The sequence below is a fragment of the Sorex fumeus genome, unplaced genomic scaffold (assembly GCF_029834395.1).
Source record: "Sorex fumeus unplaced genomic scaffold, SorFum_2.1 ptg000006l, whole genome shotgun sequence".
In the NCBI taxonomy this organism is placed as follows: Eukaryota; Metazoa; Chordata; class Mammalia; order Eulipotyphla; family Soricidae; genus Sorex; species Sorex fumeus.
The window spans coordinates 4,052,508-4,078,337 of NW_026606063.1; the positions used below are offsets into that span (position 1 = coordinate 4,052,508).

Here is a 25,830-nt window from a genome sequence, read left to right on the forward strand (position 1 = left end):
TGTTGGAGCTGGGGGCTGCTCCTGACAGTGCTCAGGGGCCACTGCGGGCAGCTCTCAGGGAACTATGCAGTGGCAAGGTGTACAACGGCATTGTTTTAACTGGAGAGTAACAACGACTGCTCTTCCAGTTCTGCCAGGAAATCTTAGCCCAGTGCCCTAGCCACGGGGGAGACACAGAGAACAAACCAGAGGCGGTTTGGCATCTGTTCAGCAGCTCCCTGGTTCCTATTGGTGCCTTGGGCAGCGTGGACCTGAACCGCTTCTGACGTGGCTGGTGATCACGTCTCTGTGGCCTTTGGTGAATTCCCTTTCTCTGCGGATTTCCCATGAATTGTGCAGGGGGTGGGGGACACGCAGACCGTGTAGTCACCACTCAGGCGGGAAACAGTTCCTGGGGGGTGGCCAGGAGGCCTGGGCACGCGGCAGTGGGAGGAGTTTTGCCGGCGTCAGGTTTGGGTGATGAACTAGGGTGTATAGACACGTGGCCAGAGTTGCTGAGGACTAACTCACTGCCAAGTTCAGCCCCGACCGGTGTTGAGTGGAGGGTGTTGCCGGCGATCCCGTGAGCAAGGGGCATGAGCCAGCGTTTCCTGCCATCGGCAGACACTCACGCCCAGTCCACATCACACACAGCCCCACCTACACACCCATGCCGCGGCCCTGGACACCCACACTCACACAGACACAATATACACACATCCGCAGCTGCTCAGACACACTCAGCAGACACCCCACACACAGTCAGCCCCCCCAGAAACCCCACCCCCCCCACACACACACTCACATTCAGTGCACACCCACCCAGTGCCTTTGCACACGCTCTCCTCAGAGCAGAAGCTACCAGGTCAAATGGCAGACGCAAGCTCGCATTTTCCTGGCACCAGAGAGTGGCTCTCCTACCCTGCCCTTTCCTGAGCCTCGGGCCCCCAGATGCCCACTCTCGGGGCTGCAGGATTGTCAAGTGGGCCGTGCTCAGCTGCTAAGGTGGGGTATGCTTTTAGAAGACGTGCAGAAGAAAAGGACCCTGGGATCAGAGTCCCGCAGACAGCGTTTCCCTCCTTCCACCAAGCTCTTCCTCACGGTCAATTTCAAATTCATCATTCGCTATATTTTTGCTTTTCACCAGTGCGAAAACCTTTCTGGCTCTTGGTCCCCTTGGGTAAAGCTAGCGAGCTGTGCAGCTGGAACCAGTGAGACGTCAGTGTCTCTGTTTCCGACTTAGACCCAGACCCCAGTGATGTGTGAGATACTGAAATATGGGAGGGCCCCTCCAATACAGAGAGGTGGGAATTATGCTCGTGTATTTGGAATATAGCCGGACTGGTTTTCCGTTTAATGCAGGGGGTTATTTATTTATTTTCGGTTGGGGTCACAACCACCAGTGCTCAGGGCTTACTCCTGGCTGGACTCTGGGGACCCCCTGGGATGCTGGGGCTCAAAACTAAGTCAGTTGTGTGCAAGGGAAGAGCCCTGCCTGCTGTCCTACTGCTCTGGCCCTTAATGAGTGGCTTAAAGCCTGGAAGAAGGGTCTAATTTTCTCTGATGAGAAAAAAAAATTTTTTGGGGGGCAGAGTGATATAGAGTGATAGCACAGTGGGTAAGGTTCCTGCCTGACACGTGGCCTACCCAGGTTGGATCCCCATACGGTTCCCCCGAGCACCGCCAGGAGTGATACCTGGGTGCAGAGCCAGGAGTAACCCCTGAGCGTCACCAGGTGTGGTCCCCAAAACAAAAAAAAATTATTTTTGGTCCTATATATGGGTGAGTTTTCAGCATCTTAGAGGGGAAAAAGCATATGGGAGCCAAAAAAAAAATCATAGTAATTTCAGGTAACGAGCTTTAGTAGCCTGCGAGGGGTGAAACTAATTCTCAGGGCTAAGCTCTTTCCCTGGTAAAGCAGAAATACCAGAGTTTGAAAGAACTTCTCCATCTTCAGAGCACAAAGCCACCTCCTAGACGGACAGTGACTGTGGGTGACAAACATTGGTGTTGGCCACAAGTCTGGGAGAACAGTGCTTACCGATTTGGAATTCCTCGGTTCCAGCACCAGCGAGAGCTTGTAAATATCATCTTCCGTGTGGTAGAGGTCCAGCGAGAGCTATGTCAGAACAGAAGGGAGGAAGGATTATTGGGTTGTTTCGTCTCTTTATTCCATGACACGGCTGAGATGTTTTCCAGATTTTTCAACTTTTGTCTTATGATTTGAACAAAAGTAGCATGATAGGGGGCAGGCAGAAGTGGAAAAAGAAATTGAAACAAGAAAGGGCTGTCCAGCCCATTGGGATGGCCATCAGAATCCACAAGAACCACGGGGAGGGCGTTTGACTGACCCGGGTTCGATCCCCGGGATCCCATATGTTCCTCTGAGCACCGCCAGGAGTCATTCCTGAGTGCAGAGCCAGGAGTAACCCTTAAGCATTGCCAGGTGTGACCCAAAAAGCCAAAAACAAACAAAAGAATTAAAAATAATAATATAAATAAATGGATCCACAAGAACCTGGACTTTGCCATCTTTATGGAGTAGCTTAATGTTCTGGACCCAGCCAAGTTAAGGGACCCGGAGGCTCCCAGCACAGCGTAGAGGATGCCTACAATAAGGCTGACACATGGAACAGCTGGAATAAATGCCAGGGAACAAATCCTAGAGCTAGGACGGAAGAATGGCAGACACGAGCCCTAACCATTGGGGTTTCTATTATTCTGAGCCCTCGGGAGATGCAGTTTCCTTGGATAAACAACTGGGAGCTGCAAGATGTGTTCATATGGTGAGGCTGAAGTGGAGCCATGACACTATTTTAAGACCGAAACTCAGCAGGCCAGAATTTCAGTTTCCCCCATCAGAAAGTCCCGACTTCTCAGAAAACAATATCACCCTGGGCAGATAGACCAACACTGGGCAACAGCCTATCAGGGGCACAGGCAGTGGCGCCCAACCAGGTAGAGGCGGCCAGTGGAGACGAGTCATGGACAGGACTGGGACCAAGAATGGGAAACATATTGTTAGTCCCTGGAGTCACTGGACAGGACTGGAACCAACATTGGAAATATATTGTCAGTTCCTGAAAAAGAAAAAATGCTGTTGTGTAACCAAACTATATAAGCTACTCAGAATTCGGGTCGGGGTCCTTGTCAAGACTCTACTGCGTTGGATGAGACTCGGACCCTAGCTCGAGCTAGCAATAAAGGGGCCTTGCATTTGCGTCCTCCCATCTGATCTGGTCGATGTGTGAACGAAACTCCCTTCCCGGGACAGAACAATATCAGCATCCGACCAAATGCCAAGTGGGGGGAAGGGGCAGCTTCCTTGTCCCGAGAGCCCTAGGGAGTATCCAGGGGGCAGGTGGGCAGAGTGGCCCTGGGGTTCCCTGGCCTCTGAGGACTCAGTGCTGTGACCTCAGGGTCATGCCGTTCTCTCCTGGGGAGCCTGCCAGGCCTCACACGGGCCAGCCATGTCCCCCACCTGGTCGGCTTCTGTATAAACCAAACGCTTTATGGTTCCCTGGGGAGACATGTCAAACCACTCTGTGGTGAGTGGCGGCTGTCCACTGTTCTGTGACCCCCACCCTGCATGCAGGCCATAGGCCTCTGTTCACCTGGCATGGCCTAGTGCCAGTGCTTCCTGGGCTTGCCCGGTCTTGGAGGATGAGGCACAGTGGTGGCTGGGACTGGCCTCGCCAGCAGAGCGATGGCAGTGACCAGACCTCCAACCGGAAATCCAAGTCCACCTCCGTCACACAAAGTGTGGGCACAGCCCTCTCCAGAAACAGCTCCCTCAACATGAAGCTCACCATAAACCATGCCACCGGACCCTGTGCAAGGCTGTCTCACTCAGGGCGCCCCAGAAGGGGACGTGAGAGACCCCTCCCCACCCCCAAGGGACCCAGCCCTGGCAGCCAAAAACTTCCAGAACTCAACCACAGCCATGCTCACAGCTGCTCTCCACACGTTCAGGCCGAGCCTCACCCACAAGTGCATCTATTCCTGGACCGTGCGGCCACATTGGCGGCCATGCAATACTTCAAACCACATACTCTACCCATACGCCAGGATTACTACACCACATTTGACAGGTTTCAAAGTAGGAGGCAACCAGTCTTAGAGGGAAATATACATTTTTTACATATATATATATACATATATATATATAGAAAAGAGAACTCTCCCCGGGGCTCCTGCCAGCAGAGTCTGGCAAACTCCCTGTGGCGTACCCAATATGCCAAATACCAGTAACAATGACGGGTCTCATTCTCCTAAAGAGCCTTGAATATAATCTCAGGGCTAGGATGAAAGAAACGTTACTGGGGTCTGCTTGAGGCAATCGACGATTAACAGGATGATTTGTGATTGTGATTTTGTGATATATATATATATATATATACATATATATATTAAAAACAGAGTCTCCTGCCCCCGCACCTGGCTGTCCTCACCGGGGCCCCTTGGAGGGGGGAGGGTTGAGTTTCTCTCCCCCCCCACCACCACCCCGAGCAGAGCCCCAGCAGCTGAGGACCTCTGGAGCCAACCACGGCCATGCTGGGACCACTCTCCACACGTCCGAATGGGCCTCATGCATGAAAGAACTGGCAGAGGAACCCAGACATGAGGATCCCGGGGCTAAGGTCTCCAAGCCTACTCAGATTGGGACTGGGCCTTCTCCACCCAGACCCCCCATCTGCCAGTAGGTAGGCGTCACACCCACCAGCGCCAGTTTGGTCCCATCAACGACCAAGACGCAGAGACTATAAAACCCAGCTCCCGGAAGCACGAGGCCGCATTTGCAGCCACACGATATCTTATTATCTCTTTTTTCCTTTGGAGAACCTGGCAGGCTACCAAAAGTATCCAGAGTCTGGCAAACTCCCCGTGGCGTTACCCAAAATGCCAAATACCAGTAACAATGATGGGTCTCATTCTCCTGATCCTGAAAGAGCATTGAAATGGCTCTTTTAAAATCGCAGGGCTAGGAAGAAGGAGACGTTACTGGTGCCTGCTCGAGGCAATCGACGAACAACAGGGTGATCGTGATCGTGATATTAAAAACACACAAGGCTCAACCTCTAACAACATGTTAGTGATCACTTATAGAAGGGCTTAATGGCGCCTGGGTGAAATACAACAATTCTCACCCTCTTTCCTCTAAGGATACTTTTTTTTCTAGCATTCTCAGCAGATTTTCATAACAAACAACAGAAAATATATCATTTCGGTTCAGCTTTGGGGCAGAGATCGGGATTTGGGATGGAAACATCCGAAATCTGGTGGTGGGAAGGTATTGGGGTGGTGGTGTTGGTGTTTGAATATTGAATGGAGCCAAATATTGTGAACGACTTTATAAAATTTTTTAAAAAATTATAAAAACAAAAAAAAATTAAAAAAAACCGAAGCTCCCAGGGAACGTCCGTGCCAGCTGGATGGGCAGTTCTCGACCCAGATGCTCTAGTGCTTTCCAAGCGACCCCTCTCCCCAGCGTCCCTGGGAGCCGTTGGTGAGCAGGCGAGGCGCGGTGCTGATCCCGAAGGCTGGCCACCCTCTGTCCCCGCTGCCCAGTCCACGCCTTCCCTGCCAGCCTGCCCCAGCCCGTTGTAATAACAGAGGCCTGCAAGTCCCACCTAGGGACAATCCGGTTGCTCCAGAAAAATGCCGCGTGTGGCCCTTTCAGTGGGGGTGACCGGGCTCTGCGCCCCCGTCAAGGCGCCTGCGGGTTTTCTGGCAGGCGGAGAGGCCATTGGGCCCCGCACCTGGCCCCGGCGACCTCCAGGCCCCCTCTGCAACCTCTTTGCTTTTCTTAGGAGACTGTGAGCTGACAGGGGCTTTCCAGCCATTTGCATAGACTCGCCGGTAAAAGTAACGGTGAGGGTTAAAAATACCCCGAGAGCAGAATCCGACTCGCTCACGCTGCCTGAAACCAGAAACGGAGCCCTGAAGGCTCCTGGTGGCTCAGGCCAGGGGTCCCCCCGGCCCTGCCTGAGAAGGGGGGCCCCCAAACCCCACCCGTCTGGTGGGTGGCCTTTTGGGTGCTTGGATAACAACGGCCCTTCGGCTCAGATCGCGCAGGGATGGAGGCGCTTCTCCGCGTGCACTCAGCCTGGGTTCAGATCCAGCACTGCGGGTGCCCCGAGCACTGTCATGGGGGTGTCCTCAGGGTTGCACAACACTACCGGGGGGTGCCCCGGGTGATTCCTGGCTCTGCAGGGCCCAAGCAGCACCTGGTCCTCAGGCCTCTGCGTGTGCAGTTACTGCCAGCCTGGTTGGTTCAGTCTCTGGGAGGGTCCCTGGGGTCTCCTGAGCACTGTGTGGGAGCACTCCTACTCCTCCGATGGCACGTCCTGGAGTTCCTGCCTCACAGCCTTTGTTCTGTAGCTGACCTGTCCTCTCTGCAACTTTGGGGGGGAGGGGAGAGAGACAGACAGACAGATGGACAGAGACAGAGAGAGCGAGGGAGGGAGAAAGAGAAGAAAGAGACAGAGAGAGACAGAGGGAGAGAGAGGGCGGGAAGGAGAGGGAGGGAGAGGAGAGTGCTGGTATTCACGGATGCAGCAGGAATGTCTGCATGGTTCACTCAGCCCAGCACTCAGGCGCACGTGCAGGAGAGAAGGGTCCGCACAGGGTGTGCACGTTTGTCCTTTGCGAGCATTTGTTCCTGTGTGAACTCTGTGCATTCGTCTCTCATGGGCTGTTTGTTTTTCCCGTTTGCATGGGTCATACCCGGCGGTGCTCGGGGCTTACTCCTGGCTCTGTGCTCCGGGATCATTCCTGGTGGGCGGGGACGCTCTGGGTGCTGGGGTTGAAACGGAGTTAGCCGAGTGCAAGCGGCCCCGAGTCTGCGGGCCTGCCTCCTCCTCTGTAGTGATGGACAGGGCAGTGCGACGTGCCCCCAGCCCCGGCCAGGCTCCGTGGCACCCATGAGCGTCTGCTGAGGAGAACCGGGCCCATCACGGCGGACCAAGGGCCTTGCTCGGAGCCGGCTTGTGGCATCTGGGCCTGGGTTTGAGTTCTGCCCGGTGCTGTGCCCGCGGATGTGTGCTCGTGAATGGCCTCACCAATGTCGGAGGCGAGTCCAACAGGCCTGGCTTCGTAGAACAACCCTGGGTGCCCCCTGGGTCCTTCTCTGGTCCCCTGGACCCCCCCTCCCTCTCTCTTCTCTCTCACTCTCTCTTCTGTCTCCTCTCTCTCATTCCCTCTCTCCCTCCCTCCCTCTCTCTGTCGCACAGTCTCTTCCTCTTTTATCTCTTGACCAACATCAAAAGGAAATATTTTCTTGCATCTCCCCAGTCTCTCCCCAAATCCTTCCGAATTTCCCTAAGTACCCGCTGGCTGACTCTCCCTCACCATCACTTCCCTGCCTGGCTGGAGACGCATCTCTGTCTGGGTGGGCCTCACGCAGACAGGCTGGACGCTGGCCCGAGGCCAGGCGGCCCCTAGTCGGGTGGCAGACGTCACCTGTGGCTGTGGTCTGCCACCCGTTTGGGGGTACGACTCTGGTTGCTTATTTGTGGAAACCGATTTACATGACAGATGATGAGCCCTGGCAGGTGTCTGGATTGGGGCGCCCTCCCCCCCCACCCCCCCACCCCCAGCCCCAGCCCCTTGCAGACACGCCTGCGTGTTTACTATTTGCTACACAAACTCAACCCCCGAGAGAGACTGGCTCTGGGCTGTGGGGCTGGGTGGGGACTTCTGCTTCCTGCCGAGAGTACAGCTGGGCACCACCGCCCCACGGCCCTCGCTCTGTTCTCTGATAAACAACCTCGGGTTCTAGGAATGGAGGAGAAGGTCTGGGAACTGCACGTGGGTTCCTTGGGGCCGTTGCAGGGGGTTGGTGGCTCCACGCTCTGGGGGCTGCGGACGGTTCTTGGGGTCCTTGACCACAAAGGAAACTCGTCCAGCCAGTGTGGCCGCCGGGTTTTTGAGGCCACAGGGTAGATGCCTGGGGAGGGGGGGGGTGGGTACCAGCTGCAAATCTGCGTTTAGCCAGGGGCCAGAGAGGCTGCCGGAGAGGCTGCCAGCAAGGAGCAGTGGCTGGGGACCCTCCCTGACCTGCTGCCACCACCACACACCAGCATGTGGGAGCTGGCGGAAAGTCGCTCCTGTCTGAGCCCCTGGTGGTCACTCCTGGCCCCTCTGCGGACTCCTCCAGGTGGCCGGCAGCCGCAGCGGTATAAGGTGGGGAGGGGGGGTCCAAAGCCAAAGCACACACACACACACACACACACACACACACACACACACACTCTGCTGAAGGGAAAGTAGAAAGCGAGGACAGAACGTGCCCCGGACAGAGCGACTCTGGACTCTGACCCAGGAGCGGGCCGAGAAGGGAGTTTAGGACACCGGGAAACAGAGGGAGCAGGTGTGAGGGTGGGGTGCGGAAGGAGCCCCCCTACCCTGCAGAAGCGGGGCCTGAGTGAGGGTGGAGTGCCAGCAGCCACTGTCCTGAGGGGTCTGTAAGGCCAGGCCAGGACGTCCCCGAGGGTTTGCAGAGGGGACAGGGTTGCTGAGAGATGCAGGCGGGTCTGATCTGTGCAAGACGGTGAACTTCCTCTCAGCAGTGGGGGGAGACGGAGAGGCAGAGAGGTGACGGGGTGCAGGGGTGCAGGGTGTCAGGCTGCCCTAGAGGCTCAGGACCAGGCTGCGGGCACCATCTGGCTTCTCTGAGCCAAGAGAAACTGCTTTGTCCCAAGACTGTTGCTTTCGAGTCTGGGTTTCCTCCCCCTGGGATTTCTCCCCATCCCCAAAGACTTAATTCACTTCAGCACATCGCCGGCACCATCGGCATGGGAGGCAGGGGTGTGACCGGCTCCGAGCATGGTTCCGGGCAGTGAGGAGGGCGGCGTCCCCCCCAGACTGACCGTGAGCAGGTTGATGAGGTCCATGTTGGGCTCGAGGTGGTGAGAGGCATTCTGCATGGAGACCAGTTCACTCAGGGTGACCGACAGCTGGTGCATTTTCACGACGTTCACCTTGTTCTCCTCCGTCCAGTCGGGGAAGATGACGTGGACGGCGATCAGGTCCTTCAGGTGGACGCCAAGGATGGGGATCTTGAAGCCGTCGCAGTCCGCGAAGGCCTTGCGGTAATTGCAGTAGTTGCCGTTGGAGGAGACCAGTTCTGTCATCTCATTCCAGTTCTGGAAACGGATGGAAAAGGGGAGCTTTCGGACCACATGCCCTTCTGTCCACCCCCGGAGTGTGCGGTTAGGAAATTCCTTGGCTGTGGAGAGCAGCCGCGGTACCGGCGTTACTAGTGGACGAACACGAACCAGGGCCAAAGAAGGGAAGGCGGCTGTGCTCTCCCTGGGCCAGACACAGACTCCGCTTAGTGCTCGGGGATGCTGGGCTTTTAAACAGCATCGTGGATGGGTAAATATTTAGTGACTCATGGAACTATTGCTGGCTACAAATACACGCATGTATGGCCTGACAATTCAAGAATGTGGTGTTTGAAACGCTCTGACGTTTTCCAAGAAGTGACAAGAGAGAGATTGCTTGTAAGTGACTCAGGAACAATAAGGGGAGAGAGAGAGAGAGAGAGAGAGAGAGAGAGAGAGAGAGAGAGAGAGAGAGAGAGAAGTCACGCTAAGGGGTAGCAGAGCGTGTGGCCTCAGTCAGGCCCTGCCAGTCACTAAACTGTCACTGCACCTGGGTGGGGGGTCTCAGCTTCCTTTCCTGGAAAAAGAGTTTGGAGAAGTCGAGTTGGCAGCCTGCCTCGTGAGCAGGGGGAGAAGGCAACTGGAATGGAGAAGGGATCACTAAGACAAATGATGGTTGGAGGGATCGTTCGAGAGGGGAGATGTGTGCTGAAAGTAGATGAAGGACCAAAAGTGACGGCCTCTCGGTATCTGTATTGCAAACCATAATGCCCAAAAGTAGAGAGAGAGAGAGAGAGAGTATGGGGGGAAATTGTCTGCCAGGGAGGCAGGGGGATGGTGGTGGGGGGGGGGGTATACTGGGGACATTGGTGGTGGGGAATGTGCACTGGCGGAGGGATGGGTGTTTGATCACTGTATGACTGAAACTCAAACATGAAAGCTTGTAACTGCATCTCATGGTGATTCAATGAAATAAAATTTTAAAAAAAGAGTTTGGAGAATTCATTTCTGAAGGCACACTGGTAGTTCTAAGTCTTCAGGAGCCTCGGCTGAATTCTTTGTTCTTCACAGCCGTTAACATCAGTTTTGCGTACAAAACCGAAAGGCGAGGAGATTTTGGGAAGCTGAACCCACCCTACTTGGAGTGAGTGCAGCGTTGGATGGCTGGGTGGTGGGTCTGTGGTTGGCTTGCTGTGCTTTATAAGGGGTAAGTTATACTATAGTTGGGGGCTCCCACCGCTACCAGATTTGACTAATAATGTTGATCCCTGACTCTCCCAAAAGCGTTCTCTTACACACAGGGAGCGGTTTCCACCCCCAGGTCCCAGACTGGGTCCTGATGGACCACTGAGTAGCCCCCTCCCTGGGGTATGTGATGGGTTCAGGAATACGAACAGGAGCCAATCACCGCATGCAGTCCTCCGGCAAGTGCTCTAGGTTCAGGCAGGGGAAGGCGCATGACTGGCAATGCCAACCAGAGCAACGAAGCTCTTTGATTCCAGGGGAGCAGGACAAAAGGGGGCGATTTTCCTGACACCGGACTGACTTTCGTGACCAGGGAAACATCATTTCCCTGGTCCTGAGGAAAGTAGAAGAAACTGAGCCAAAGCCTGGGTCAGACCATGCCTGCAACTGGCCCAGCCGGGCCAGTGAGAGGATCCCGTTCCTCACTGCTTAGTGAGTTCCAAGTGTCATTTCTCAGCCTGCCGCTGACAGTGTCCGCACCCACCAGCAAATGCGCACGGCCACACAGGGCACACACTTTTCATCAGGATGAAATGCTCCTTTTTGGCTTAACAGGGTTAGGCATTATTGTGGTCTGGAAATAAATGTGACGGGACAGCTCAGTTTGAGAAATGACAGAGCAGCGGCTGTACTTGGGGTACTTGGAGGTACTTTCCATACAAGGCCCTGGCCCTCTGCCTTTGTCTCCTGCCAGGCCCATCACTGTGTCCTGGAGGGAGTCACTGGCCCCGGCTTCATTTATTCACCTGGGCCCCTGAGCATATCATATCACAGTGCCCAGCATACCGTAGGAGCCAAATGTGAGACACTGCGACATATTACTGGCATGGCAAAGCTTTTCGAGTTTGTTTTGGGGCCCCGCCTGGTGATGTTCAGGGCCTCCTCCTGGCTCTGGGCTCGGGACACCTTATGAGGTACCAGGGACCAAACCTAGTTCAACTGCATGCAAGGCAAGAGTCTTTCCCTCGGTACTATCTCCCTGGTCCTGGCGAGGCTTGTTGGTGGGCATCTAACCCCACTCCAACCGAGTTTTTCAGTAGACACAGCTCTGTCTGTTCTCAAGCTCCCGTTCCCCAAGAAGCGCCACAAGGAAGCATCTCCCCCTCTGAGTGGTGTCTGTTGACAGGCAGCCCCCAAACCACTGACCAATGGCCATGCTGCTTGGGACGAGGCCCCACGCCACTGACCTTCGTCACTTCTGAGGAGAGGTGGGAATGCGTCTCCTTGAGGCGGGAGATAGAACTGTGGCTCAGGCCGCCCACCACTGCCATGAGGGTGTTAAAGTTCTTGAGCTGAAGGAGCTTCTGCAACAAGAAATGTCAGGACCCTGTCAGGATTTTCGAATCATTCCGAACCTGCTGGATTATTGACCAAGACATGCACAATTTTTTTTTTTTTTTTGCTTTTTGGGTCACACCTGGCAATGTACAGGGGTTACTCCTGGCTCTGCACTCAGGAATTATCCCTGTCGGTGCTCAGGGGACCATATGGGATGCTGGGAATCGAACCCGAGTCGGCCGCGTGCAAGGCACACGCCCTACCTGCTGTGACATGCACGATTTAAAAAAATAAATAAATAAGTCTGGGAAATTTGAATTGAATTCAGGAAAAAAAATCAAATGACGATGAAGTAGTGGTGGGAAATGGGCACTGGTGGAGGGACGGGTGTTTCATCATTGTACAGTTAAAACCCAAGCACAAAAATTTGTAAATCTACAACTGTACCTCATGATGTTTCACTAACAAAAATTAAAAAAAAAGTGCAAATGATGGAGAATGGGCACTGGTGGAGGGATGGGTACTGGATCATTGTATAACTGGAACCCAAGCACAAAAATTTGTAAGTCTACAACTGTACCTCATGGTGTTTCACTAATAAAAAATTTTTTAAAAAAAGAAAAGAAAAAGAAAATATAGCAGTTGAAAACATACCAACAGAGTTACAGAACAATCTCAATGTTGGGGCTGGGGCAATAGTACAGCTGGGAGGGAATTTGCCTTGCACACTGCTGATCTGGGTTCAATTCCCAGCATCCCATATGGTCCCCCAAGCACCGCCAGGAGTGATTCCTGAGTGCAGAATCAGGAGTAACCCCTGAGCATTGCCAGTTGTGACCCAAAAAGCAAAAATAAAATAAATAAAATAATTTTAAAACAATCTCAATGTTAAGTGCTTATCTAAGTATTGCCGTTCAAGCTCAGGCTTTTTACATGAGAGCATCATGATTTCTTCATTCTAATCTCTGAGACAGGGATATAAAGAGGTTAATTGTCTGATGCATCGACACTATAAACCCCAGATCTCCTCACTGACTTTTCCCATTAGAGTTGAATTAAGCACCCAGTCCAATCAATCCCTTGAGAAGCCCAGTCCAGTACCCAGACATACCTTGGCAACGTTGATAAACTTGGTGATGACTTCTGCCCTTTGCTGGGGGGTGGGTTTGCTAAGCACCATCAACTGCACCCACTTGGAGATCCCATTAAATAAAGCAATGGACCGCTCTAAGGTTGGGTTGTTGTCCAGGCAGCCGTGGATGACATAGCTTTGGTAATCCGTGAACTGGCCAAGGAAGACCCAGAGACTGAATCAGAATGGAGTCTTCGCAAAATCAGAATCTAAAAGTCGCATGTAATAAGGGAAATATTGCTTCACGACAACCTAACAAGTTCTTGCATTTCCTGGTTATAATGGAGCCCTGATAATTTGGACCAACTGGCACCTTCCACATGTTTCTTTGCTGCATGTCCCTGCCCTCACCTACACTGGACACAGGATCTGCATCACCAGTACATGTAGATTGTACAAGGGATGGAGAGACATCCAGAACATTGCCAGGTATGACCAAAAAAGCAAAAGAAAGTGCTTGGAAAATAAGGCAGAAGAGTGAATCCCAGTGCCTGGTGAGACCAAGACCTGGGCTGGCTGTGGAAAGAGTCTCCAGGCAAGTGGAGAGAGAGAAGGCGGATACAGAGACCACTGTCAAAAGGAAGAGGGGAGATGCAGAGAAGAAACGCATCAAGAAGAGTCAGGGAAAAGCTTGCCTTGGATCTCTGTCTCTGGTAAAGAAACTGCCAGACTCCTGTCAGATTCTCTTTCAAATACAGAGCTCGCTCGTGACACCTCTGCACAATTAGGCACTTATCCAAATCCCAAGCTAGACAAATATTTCCTCCCAAGTGTTCACCTGGGAGAAGTTAGTGGGGCTAAATATCCCTCAAATCTGTTCTGAACATTCAGAAAAAAATCATGCTATAATCCTATAAAAGGGGACATTGGAAATAGCCACAAGAAATACAACTCCTGAGAAATAAAATTGAGACGAGGTAATATTTCTCCCTGATTAAAGGGGATCATTCCTTTGAATAAAGGGCTCTCTGCCAACGGTGCACGCCAGCCCCGCTGAGTACTCAAACCAAACTCAGGAGAAGTTGGGCCTGGTTTGTTATCCTTGGATGAATCTCCCCCAGCCTCTTACCGAGATCCTTCGGAAAGACTTATGCTCCAGGAAAGTGAGGTGTTCGGCCAACTCAACGGGCTCCAGATGGTCAAACAGCAGACAGGCCTTCCCCTTCTTGGACACTTTCTTCCTCTGTGTGACTCGTCTCATCCAGTCGTAGGAAGGACTGCAGAGACAGGGGGCCATCTGTGAGCAAGCTGGAAGTCCCTAGCTTTGTCAGTAGCTGCTGACTCGGGCTCTGGCCGTGCTCGCAGGAGCTGATGCCAAGAGCACAGCCTTCCCATCAAGTGAAAATCACTCGCCTGGACCAGGGAACGTGAACTTTGGATAGGGAGTGTTTGCTCTGCCCTGACGCTCCTGCTTCCTTTGCACGGGCCTGGCAAGGCTTGGATCATGAAGGGCAGGGTTGGGGACACACACAGGGTAGTTGATCAACCTAGACATGGTGGCGTTCAGGCACATGGAAACCACCAGACTCTAATAGTCACACTTCACAGCAAGAAGTCACACTGTATCACACACTATCTTCCCGTTGTTCACTGATTTTCTCAAGCTGGCACCAGGAACGTCTCCATTGTGAGACTTGTTGTTACTGTTTTTGGAATTTCGAATACGCCACGGGGAGCTTGCCAGGCTCTGCCATTTGGGTGGGATACTCTCGGTAGCTTTCTGGGCTCTCTGAGAGGGGCGGAGGAATCGAACTCGGGTTGGCCGCATGCAAGGCAAATGCCCTACCCGCTGTGCTATCACTCCTGCCCACAGCAGAAAAAAAAAAATATATATATATATCCTGTCCTGTCCTCCCATTGTTCATCGATTTGCTCAAGCAGGCCCAGTAACATCTCCATTGTGAGACTTCTTGTTACTGTGTTTGGCATATTGTACATATATATATATATAGTAAAATTTGTTATAAAGGTGGAAGTCTAGATTTCACTTTTAGAGAATCTAATTTATTGAGAATAATAAATATTCCGAATATTTATTATTAGAATTAATAACAAATATAAAAAATACCATTATTCATGATATAACTCTATTTTTATTAGAAATAATAAAATACAGATTCATGTATTAATCTGAAGATCCGTATTTTTGTTTGTTTGGGGAACCACACAGGGGAGGTGTTCAGAAGTGGCTCCTGGCAGTGCTGGGGGGACGATGTGGTGTCAGGGATTGAACCCAGGCCACCTGCCTGCCCCCATCCTTTGAGCTATCTTCTCGGACCCTGGTCATCTGTATTTTCAACAAACCTCCTTGACTACACACAGTTGATGACTCCTGAAAAGAACATGTTTCAGGGGAAGGGTCCAGCAGGAATGCCTAAGTCAGCGGGACATGACCACGTGGATGCCCAGACACTTCAGGCCAAACGGTTGTGCTCTGCAGGCAGCGTTTATCTTGCTTCTAAGGTAGCTCCTGGCACACCCGGCTCTGGGCTCTGCTCTCTGGGGAGCAGTGTGGCCAGGGCTTCTCCACCTGCACAAGTGCCTGGTCACCTGCTTCATCTGTGTGGAGGCGGGGCGTGACTTGCTCTCCCACATGATGCCGTAGCCCTCCCAGGCCGGTGAAGAGCAAGGACACCGGCTTCCGTGAGCAGACGCAGCGCGTCCAAGGGCCCTCACGGGCTCCCTTAGGTGCTGACTGGTGTTCTCAGGAAGCCCACGGGGAAGCGACCCTCCGCATTTTACAAATGCAGAAACCGAGGCTACGTGGAGTCAGCCTGGCAGTGCCCGGGGCTGACTGCAGGGAGATGCTAAGAGCTGCACCCTGGTTCTGTCACTCTCGAGACACGGTCGCGTGGGGTCTGCACGCACCCCTCCCCCAAACCTGGCTTGCTGGGTGGGGCTGCAAGGGACTTGGCCCACTCTTACATGCTGGAGATGTCGATGAGGCTGATGTGTTTCTCGTATCCCAGCTGACTAGCCACTTCCCGGAATTCCTCCGTCATACGGATCAAACCCAGATCCAAGTTAAACTCGGCAGGAAATGTCAGAATCCAGTACCTGAAAAGCAGTGAGGAGGTTTGAGCCGGAGGAGGTGGTGCAAGACCTTTGACCAAGGGCATGTGCCCTGTTGCACTCAACAGAGAACCCAGGTCCATCCCAATCCAGGTCCAGGGCCAGCAACCTCCTATCTTTGGCATGCCAGTCTCGTCCTTTCTCCTGCCTTCCACTCCCTGGCATCCTTCTGCCGGGCTGGGATGAGCCCCGTACCCAAGGCCGCCCCGGGAGGGAGCAGTATGTGAGTGGGTAAAAGTGTCCGTCGTCAACCTGCGGCTGGGGGGACAGTACAGCGGGGGAGGGCGCTGGCCTTCCACACGCCTGACCCAGGTTCGATTCCAGGCATCCCCCTGGGGTCCCCAAGTATCACCCGGAGTAATTCCTGAGCACAGAGCAGAGCCAGGAATAACCCCTGAGCATTGCCAAGTGTGGCCCCAAAACAAGGAAAAACAAAGTGATGTTCCCCCCTTCTGAGCATTGGCAGGTGAACTTCCTGCATCCCAGCGGACAAGGCGAGGTCTCTAGGCCAGACGGTGGATCTGTCCTGCCCCCCAGGATGAGAGGAGAGCATGATACTCAGGGCTTCATCCTGGCTCCTGGAGCCGTTATAGGGTGCCAGGGACTGAACTGGGGTTGTCCACACTCAAGACAAGCACCTCCCCCGCTGTACGCTCTGGCTCAGGAGCGTGGCTCTTAGTCAAATCCATGAAAGGCGGGTCTGGTTCTATCCTGTGGTCCTGTTAGATTTGCTGCTCAGGGAAAAAGGAACTTAAGTGTCGGCACGTCCAAGACCAGAAGCGACAGAGCAGTTCCGTGGGCGACTGTCTCACCTCATAAAGTAGCAGATCTTGAGTCGGAATTCGTCGCCGTTCTCATGGCTGGCATTTCGATACGTGCTCAGTTAAAGGAAACACTCTTCTGTGGGTTTATGGGGGAGCCACACCCACCTCACTTCTGGCTCTCTGTTCAGGGGTCACTCCTGGTGGGGTTGGGGGGGACCGTGCGAGTTCCCGGCATCAAGCCAGGGTTGGCTGCCAGCAAGCCTTTACACCCTGTGTGATCTCTCCAGACCCCAAACCCATCGCTGTGTTCCACTGTCTCCACGTCTGCTGTGGTGGGTTTCCCCGGTGTGAGCACTGAGCGATTGAAATGGAGTCTTTATTTATTATGGCTCTTGGACAGACTGTGATTTGGAAAAAGAGCCACTTATAAAACTAGTTTCACTTCCCAGGGTCAGTTTCATGGACGGTGCCTACAGATATTGTGCCAACTCTCAGTGCTTTTAAATTGCCAGGTCACAGAAACACCCATGCTTTGCACTTAGGGTGATTGCCCTATTCCAGTGCTCTGATTTCTTCAGTATTGGAAAACTGTTGCTGTTGTTTTTTGTTTTTTGTTTTTTTTTTTTTTTTTTAGGTAGAGTACCAACACAAGTGGTTCTCAAGTTTATTTGTTCTTTCTCCCACAAATAAATATTGACATTGGGGGCTGGAGTGATAGTATGGTGGATAGGGAGCTTGCCTTGCATGCAGCTGACCCGGGTTCAATCCTCGGCATCCCGTAGGGTCTCCCAAACCCTCCAGGAGTGATCCCTGAGTGCAGAGCCAGGAGTAACCCCTGGGCATTGCTGGGTGTGGCCCCCAAACCAAAAATAAAATAAATATCGACAGTGTTTCTGCTGTGTACCAGGGACTGTGGCTGAGGCAGACAGTGGTCAGGATGCGGCTCAGGCCAGCCTGCAGGCCTGCCTCTGTGAGGTCCCAGTTCGATCCCCAGCATCTACCTTAGAAATCCTTCCTCCACATCCCCTCTCATTGATCCCAGGGGACTGGCCTAAGAGTGCTGTGCGGAGAGATTTGCAGTTACCGACAGAGTCACTGCCCCACCTGTCCGGCCAGCCTCTAGTCACCAGCCCAGGGAGCCCTTGATTCCTGGGCACTGGGCTTCCTCAGAACCAGGGAGCCCACCCCCCAGCCCTCCCCGCCAGGTTGTGGGCAGCGGGCAGGGAAGGGGCGGCCCTTGTGGGAGGGCGGAGCTCAAGGGGCGGGTGGGATGATGCCCAGTGCCGGGCTCTGCCCAAGGTACCCGCAGCAGCCAGCCTCAGCCGCGTCAGGTGCAGACGGGCACCGGGCGTGGGGCACAGACGGGCACCGGGCGTCCTTAGCACCCAAGGGCCCGGAGGGAGGGGACCTGGGCGGCCCGGGCACGGCTTGTGCTGGTTTGGGATTTCGCGTCCGAAGGGCACTTCCAGGTAAGAACACATCACACCGACCTGCCCGAAGGGCCTGACGGGCAGCTGCAAGGGAAGAGGTGCCAGTGGCATCTCTGCGCTGACACGGGGCCAGGGGCGGGGGGCTGGGGCTGGGGGCGGGGCTGGGACGGGGCTAGGGACGGGGCGGGGCTAGGGCTGGGGGTGGGGCTAGGGCTGGGGGTGGGGCTAGGACTGGGGCGGGGCTAGGGCTGGGGGTGGGGCTAGGACTGGGGCGGGGCTAGGGTTGGGGCGGGGCTAGGATTGGGGCGGGGCTAGGACTGGGGGTGGGGCTAGGACTGGGGCGGGGCTAGGGTTGGGGCGGGGCTAGGATTGGGGCGGGGCTAGGACTGGGGTGGGGCTAGGGCTGGGGCGGGGCTAGGGCTGGGGCGGGGCTAGGGCTGGGGCGGGGCTAGGGCTGGGGTTGGGACTGGGACGGGGCTAGGGATGGGGCGGGGCTAGGACTAGGGTGGGGCTAGGACTGGGGTTGGGGCTAGGGCTGGGGCGGGGCTAAGAGTTGGGCGGGGCTAGGACTGGGGCGGGGCTAGGACTGGGGCGGGGCTAGGACTGGGGTTGGGGCTGGGGCTGGGGCAGGGCTAGGACTGGGGTTGTGGCTGGGACGGAACAAGGGATGGGGTTGGGGTGAGGACTGGGGCGGGTGGGGCTAGGGCTGGGGCGGGGCTAGGGCTGGGGTTGGGGCTGGGGCTGAGGCGGGGTTAGGCATTGGGCGGGGCTAGGACTTGGGCGGGGCTATAACGGGGCGGGGCTAAACTGGGGCGGGGCCATGACTGGGGCGGGGCTAGGGCGGGGCTGCAGCTGTCTGCCACCCAAAAGGGGCCCAGCGATCCCTGGAGTCCACGTGCAGCGCTCCTTCTTTGAGACTGGGGGCAGCCTGCAGTCTCCACCCCGGCCCTCCACTCCCCGCTTCCTCTGAGACCGGGGCTAGAGTTTCCAGGCGCCCCCAAACACCCAGAGGGCAGGCGGCCAGCGGCTGGCCCTGCAGCTGCTTGGCCTGGTCTTGGTCTCCCTCCGGAGAAGCGCCCCAAGACTATCGGCTCCTCCTAGTTTGCCGCTCTGGGTCAGACTCTGCATCCAAACAGAGAATTCGGTTTACGAGGGCCAGAACTGCGCAGTAGTCGAAAAGATATATGCAGAGAAGTTTCCCTGCCAACTCGGTGGAAGACAAATACCACCGGTGCATCAGGAGAACGATTCTGGGCAGGTAGCTGTTGTGGAGCTCTCCGTGGTCATCTGTCAAGATACGGATAAAACGGGCATGAGAAGCCGGCAGGCACCTTCCCTCTGTCCGGTGCCGGCTGAGAAACAGTCAGACACTCAGACAGTCGTACATTCATGCTACCCTCTGAAACGTCTCCAGGGGCTGGAGAGGTAGCAGGCGGGGAGGGCACTTGCCTGGCATGCAGCTGACCCAGGTGCCATCCCCAGCACCCAAAGGCGCCCCCCGAGCACTGCCAGGAGCGATCCTGAGGGCAGAGCCAGGAGTAATCCCTGAGCCCGGTCAGGTGTGGCGCCAAACCAGACCCCCAGAAGGGAAGAAACTTCTACAGCCACGCCTGCCACCCTTCTGTGCAGGCTGGTGTTTCTTTCTGAGTTGCAGGGGGAGGTCTCACGCCACGGATTTAGCAAATAAAAATATAAAACGCTTCATTAACTCTGCGTTAAGGTAGAGCACATTTTTTAGTGCATTTTCTGCATGACTTAAGATACGTTCGTGCTGAAAATTTATCTGAAATTCAGCTTTCACAGATTGCTGGGTGTTTTTTCGCGCCACCCCCTCTGGCCTCTTTCTTCCCTGTGTCAGGAGGTAGTGCAATGGTTAGGGCACACGTTTAGCATGCACCTGACGCCCCAGGTTTGAACCAGAAGCCCCGTGGTCCCCTGAGCATCCGCATCACTGTTGGGGGTCTCCCCGGTATCCCCAGCGACGCAGGGCTGGAGCAGCACCACATCCTTGGACCCTTGCATCGAACCCAAAGCCTGGTTGGCAGAGAACCCTGGGGGTACCTGGACCTGCCATGGCAGCCCGTGAGAAAGCGGAGGAAGCTGCCAGCAGTCCTGATGGGACGGTATCAGGAGCACTAACAGGACTAGCCCCGAGCTGAGGCTGGAAACAGACTCTCAGTGAAAGGACTGTGATGAGGACCTGGCGGTAGCAAGACGCAGGGAATGTTCCAGAAACCTGAGGTGGCTGGTGGGTCGCAAGGGTGGGGAATAGGAGCCCATCCGTGGCCTGGGAAACCCGGGCCTTGCCCTGGTGCATGTCAGGATAGACGCGAATACTTGGCATAGGCTGCCCACAGCCCACCCACTTGGCTCATGGGTGATGTTATGGGCAGAAACCAGGCTTCCCACCCAGGCACAGGTGTTAGCTGTGCTCAGTGACATGCGGGTAGACTGGCAGTCAGAGGGCCTTTCTGAGCACAGAGCCAGGAGTCAACCCTGAGCACTACTGGCTGTGGCCCCCAAACCCAAACCCAAACCCAAACCCACCCGAACAACCTCAGTGCCAAGGTCTGGAGACCGAATCCCGTTCCCGGCCACCCAGGTGTCGGGCAGGGAAGGGCCGGGTCCGGACAGCCCGGGGGAGGAGGGGGCAGGCTCGTACCGAACATCTCGATGCAGGAGCTCAGCAGCTCGTCCAAGGTGGCCGCCTTCCCGAGGCTGCTCGACCCCATGGTTCCACAGCCGCTGTCAGAAGACAGGAGACGTCTTCGGCGCCACGCAGACCATCTCCGCAGTCACGCAAGCGGCTGGCATCCGTGCCGCCTGGGGCTTCTGTCCTTCGCTGTACTCCAAGCTGCAGACACAAGAAGAAAGTCATCGAGGTGGTGCTCAGACCTTTTCTCTATGGTCCAAGTGAACCTCTGTACAGCGCTGTGAGGTAGGCAGGCCCGACACTGTGGGATTCACAGGGCAAAGGCAACTGCCTCCTTGAACATGTGCAGGCCACCGCTGCCTGCCCGCTGGCCTTGCTTTTCCCTTCTCTGGAGGTGTCGGAGCCAGCCTCCTGAGCACTGCTTGGGAGCACCCCAGCTCGCCATTATACGCCTTTTCTCTTGGGCCTGGAAAGGGTACATGATTCTTACAGGGGTTGGATCATTTCTAAGAGGCAGTTGTTCATAGTAGAAGTAACATCCATCTGCACCTGTCTGTTCACTGCAGCACTGTTCATAATAGCCAGAATCTGGAAACAACCCGAGTGCCCGAGAACAGACGAATGGATAAAGAGACTTTGGTACATCTACACAATGGAATACTATGCAGCTGTCAGGAGAGATGAAGTTATGAAATTTGCTTATAGGTGGATGGTCGTGGAGAGTATCATGTTAAGAGAAATGAGTCAGAAAGAGAGGGACAGACGTAGGATGACTGCACTCATTTGTGGAATATAAAAATAACATAATATGAGACTGACGCCCAAGGACAGTAGACACAAGGGCCAGAAAGATTGCTCCGTAGTTGGAAGCCTACCTCATGAGCTGGGGGAGAAGGCAGCTGGGATGGAGAAGGGACCGCTCAGTCAATGATGGTTGGAGGGATCGCTCAGGATGGGAGATGTGTGCTGAAAGTAGATGAAGGACCAAACGTGATGGCCTCTCAGTATCTGTTTTGCAAACCATAATGCCCCAAAGTAGAGAGAGAATGGGGGAAATTGTCTGCCATAGAGGCAGGGGAAGGGTTGGAAGGGGGGGGCAGATACTGGGGACATTGGTGGTGGAGAATGTACACTGGTAGAGGGATGGGTTATTGTATGACTGAAACTCAAACATGAAAGTTTTGTAACTGCATCTCACGGTGATTCAATGAAACAATAATAAATAAATAAAAAAGGGCTCTCTCCCTTCAGAGGCGCCAGAGTTGAATCGGGTGTGGCCCTCAGTCCACAAGTGTCCACGCGGCACCCAGACTCGGCTTAATATGGCGCAATTCGAGCTGGAGAAACCGGTGACGGAGGCATCGGAGAGGAGTAAGAAACGCACATCCAGTTTTAGACCAGCTAACGGGCAGCTCTGAGCAGCTGCGCTCCGACAGAGAAATGCGCAGCCCCCAGGTCTGGACTCAGAAGCCAGAAACAGGCTTAAAAAGTTCAGTATTTCACTTTCTCTTGGGCAAGATTTCACCCAGCCACGAGTGGGACATATCTGATGTTCTCATCCAACTGTTTGTGGAGGATCCACGGACCCCCGAAGGGGGCTGACTCAGTGTCCAACAGTGTTTGGAGAAGATTTGCCCCATGTTGCCCGCACTACCTTGTACTCTCTGATACGAAGGGCTTTTTACAATAATCAATTAAATAATTAAATGATAAATTGAACAATGCTTAAGTATCACCTTATCACTCATGGAGGTGTTCCAGGGACCATATGGGATGCTGGGGATTGAACCAAGCCCATTGGGTCGGCCATGTGCAAGTCAAATGCCCTCCTCGCTGTACAATCACTCCAGCCCCTCACACTCATCTGTTTGAGTTCTCTTTGTGCCGGGCACTGCACAGAGCATTTGGCCCACTCAACTCTGAGAGATTTGTCTTCTTCCTGGAAATCCAGGAATAAATAAAATGTAGCTAAATTATTGCTACAATAATTTATAATTTACAATAATAAATTAAGTAATGCTTAATTAGTAAAGTAAGTAAAGGCCCTCCCGTTGATCATCGATTTGCTCGAGCGGGCCCAGTAACGTCTCCATTGGAGACTTTGTTGTTACTGTGTCTGGCATATCGAATACTCTCGGTAGCTTGCCGGGCTCTCCGAGAGGGACGGAGGAATCGAACTCGGGTTGGCCATGTTGGCTGCGTAAAAGGCAGACGCCCTATCACCTTAAAATATGCTGAACTGTTGCAAAAAAAATAATGTTACAAGAAGGACCTGTACAGGAGCTCTGAGCTGGTTTTGAACTTCTGTTTAGTGTTCAAATAGCACTGAACACTATGAGCAAAGAAGATGTTACCAGTGACTGAAGAAACCCCATGAGGCCAGTGGCAGCTCCTAGGATAGAATCCACACACAGGAGACCCCAAGAGAATGAAGCTGTCGCAGAGAATGCCCTGAAGAAGTCAGAGAACAAGAAAAGAAGGCACAAAATCCCTCTCATATCCGACACTGCTCTCCTCAGAGGGAAGGAAGCTGTCTGTCTGGAAACACCAGGAAGAGATAAAATCAGAATTCCGTAGAGCTCAGAACTGAGCTCACCTGGGGCTGCAGGCGGTGGACGGTGGGCAGGAGGGGGTCCCTGGACGTGGGCGGAGGGAAGGGGCACTCTGCTGTGGGTATGGGGAGGGTGGACACGTGGAATCGAGATCACGGTGTTGTAAATCCAGCACTGCACCACACTAGAGGAGGAAACTGCAAACCTGAAATTCAGGTCGCTCTTCCAGAACATAGGCAGTGACTGCAAGAGTGACTGCAAAGAATCTCTGTGCTCGCAGGCCAGTTCAACAGCAAACAACAACGAACAGAAGCATCTGTTTCATGTTCAGCGTTTTGTGCTCTGGCCTGGTGACATCAAGAACCCTTTTCCAGGGCCCCACCTTTCCCTGAAGGACATAGATCATGATCCGTTTATTATAAAAACAATGGCCCATGTGGTCCACTGTCAGAGACACAGATGCGTGCAGGGCAATAGGGCTTCCCTGCTTCGATACTGAAGAGATCCAGGAAGACTAAGGAGATCTAGGAAGGCCTCCTAGGAGAGGAGTCACCTAAGAGAATTGCATTCTATGGGTCACGCGCTGAGACAGAAAGTTCCAGCTACATACAGTGGCGTCACAGGGCAAAGTGCCTGGAAAAGCCTGAGCGTGGTTCCAGAATTGGGCATGGGATGGCTGTCACCAATTCCAGTCAGAAAACTTACCATCACATGAAAAAGACATAAGAACAGACCAAAAAAAAAAAATCTAGCGCTAACTCTGAAGGCAGAGAAAAACAGTTGGGGCCTGATAAGGGTGTACTGAGTTTTGGCCTTTCTTCAGATTTAAAGAAAGGCAGAAATAAATGAATGTAGAAATAAATGAAAGCATAGGGCCTCTAGAGTGCTTTATTCTTGTTTGTTAATTTTCTGGTTTTGCTAAGCAAAACAATAAACTTTAAAAACTCTGATGCTAGATTTAAAAAATAACATCATGGGGGCTGGAGCAATAGCACAGCGGGTAGGGCATTTGCCTTGCACGCGGCCGACCCGGGTTTGATTCCCAGCATCCCATATGGTCCCTTGAGCACTGCCAGGGATAATTCCTGAGTGCAGAACCAGGAGTAACCCCTGTGCTTTGCTGGGTGTGACCCAAAAAGAAAAAAAAATAACATCACTTTCCAGGCCAGAGAGACTTCACCTTTCATGCAGCTGACCCCTGATTGGTCTTTGGCACTACATATGCTGCTCTGAGCACTGCCGGAAGTGATCCCTGAACACAGAGCCAGGAGTAAGTCCTGAACACCATCCCACGTGGCCCAAATCTCTGTGCTCCTCGTTTCTCCCTCCTCACCCCTGCTCCACAAAGCGAAACAAAAATATATTTATACATACAGAGCTCCTTTAACATGCAATATTAATTTCTATAAACCGCAATTCATCAGCATCTAGTGAAGACATTTTACTCCTCTTTAGAACTGGTGTATTTATTTGTAGTCATTTTTTTTTATGGAATGGGAGAGTCTCGGTTTAAAACTACTGTATATCAGGGATTTGGGTTTAGACTTTTATTGGAACCAATTGACACTAAAGCATGGGGGGATGAAGTAGAGGAACTCGAATATATGTCTTTTAGTTTTCTCTCTTTACTTTCAAATAGATGTGTAGAATTTAAAACCCATAATTTAACTTCTCAGCTTAATGACTTGTTAACACTTTACGGACGTTTCTCTAGAATTAGTATTTCTTTCTTTCTCTAAAAGGAAAAGCAAATCTCAAGATTAGGGTATTTCTTTTCCTCCATTCCAAGACACTGACTAATTTCTCTTTATGCCTGAAAATAACCCATAACACCTTCCCCAGAAGGAGAAAATATGATTCACTAGAAAATGTCAATGGCTTCTTAGATTCCATTTAAGTTCTCTAATGCTCACTTTTGTCATCTCTAACATGGAAAAAAAAATATTTTGCTTCCCCAGGGGAACAAAAAAAGAAAATTTATTAAGACGATAACCAAAAAATGCGATTATTCAGTACTTGTCTTTCTTCTGACATGTCTCCTTCAAGTTCTATGCAAGTTGAAAGAAATTGCGAAACTTCTTTTTTTTTATATAGCTGAATAGTATTCCAGTGTGTGTGTGTGTGTGTGTTCTGCCACAGCTTCCTATCCACCTATCTTTGGGGCACTTTGGTTTCCAGATATTGGTTAGTGTAAGAATTGTGGCAATGAAATTCTGGATAATCTCACTCATCTGGCGTATAAAGGAACACAGAAAGGTGGCAGATGATGTCCACTGAGAAGACACTCAGAGATACGAAGCCACAGAACTGAAGGTAGCAGCAGGGCAGAGGGGTCAGACCAGCAGGGTTTAAGGGACACTGGTCGAAGGATGTGGACATTCAGCTGAGGGTGGAGCAGTAAGATGCCCAATGCATGAAATATTAGTCTTAATATAGTATAACTCATGACATTTCAACAGATTAAAAATCAGAGTGCCTAATCACAGGCATGAAATACCTACATGTTTTTCTTCATGATTGTATCTTCACCTACCGATTTTTCTCCCCTCAATATAATTTCTATGCCCTATTCAGAGCTAACTAAAAAGACGGCCTGAATTGGTATATATGCAGGCTTA

The 25,830-nt window shown here is 53.0% G+C and overlaps 1 protein-coding gene across 1 annotated transcript in view; it reads right to left on the reverse strand.

The window, feature by feature from the left end:
• The window catches only part of RASGRP3 (RAS guanyl releasing protein 3), a 90,166-nt gene that overhangs the window by 12,727 nt on the left and 51,609 nt on the right, over nucleotides 1–25,830 (reverse strand). Inside the window, exons 2-10 of the mRNA XM_056125199.1 lie at nucleotides 20,670–20,861; nucleotides 19,192–19,294; nucleotides 16,626–16,688; nucleotides 15,667–15,798; nucleotides 13,811–13,958; nucleotides 12,721–12,894; nucleotides 11,519–11,635; nucleotides 8,850–9,125; nucleotides 2,021–2,098 (exon numbers count right to left, since the gene is read on the reverse strand). Coding sequence (XP_055981174.1) covers nucleotides 2,021–2,098; nucleotides 8,850–9,125; nucleotides 11,519–11,635; nucleotides 12,721–12,894; nucleotides 13,811–13,958; nucleotides 15,667–15,798; nucleotides 16,626–16,688; nucleotides 19,192–19,294; nucleotides 20,670–20,739 — 1,161 coding nt within the window. The 5' untranslated portion in view covers nucleotides 20,740–20,861. The remainder of the gene's footprint in view (nucleotides 1–2,020; nucleotides 2,099–8,849; nucleotides 9,126–11,518; nucleotides 11,636–12,720; nucleotides 12,895–13,810; nucleotides 13,959–15,666; nucleotides 15,799–16,625; nucleotides 16,689–19,191; nucleotides 19,295–20,669; nucleotides 20,862–25,830) is intronic.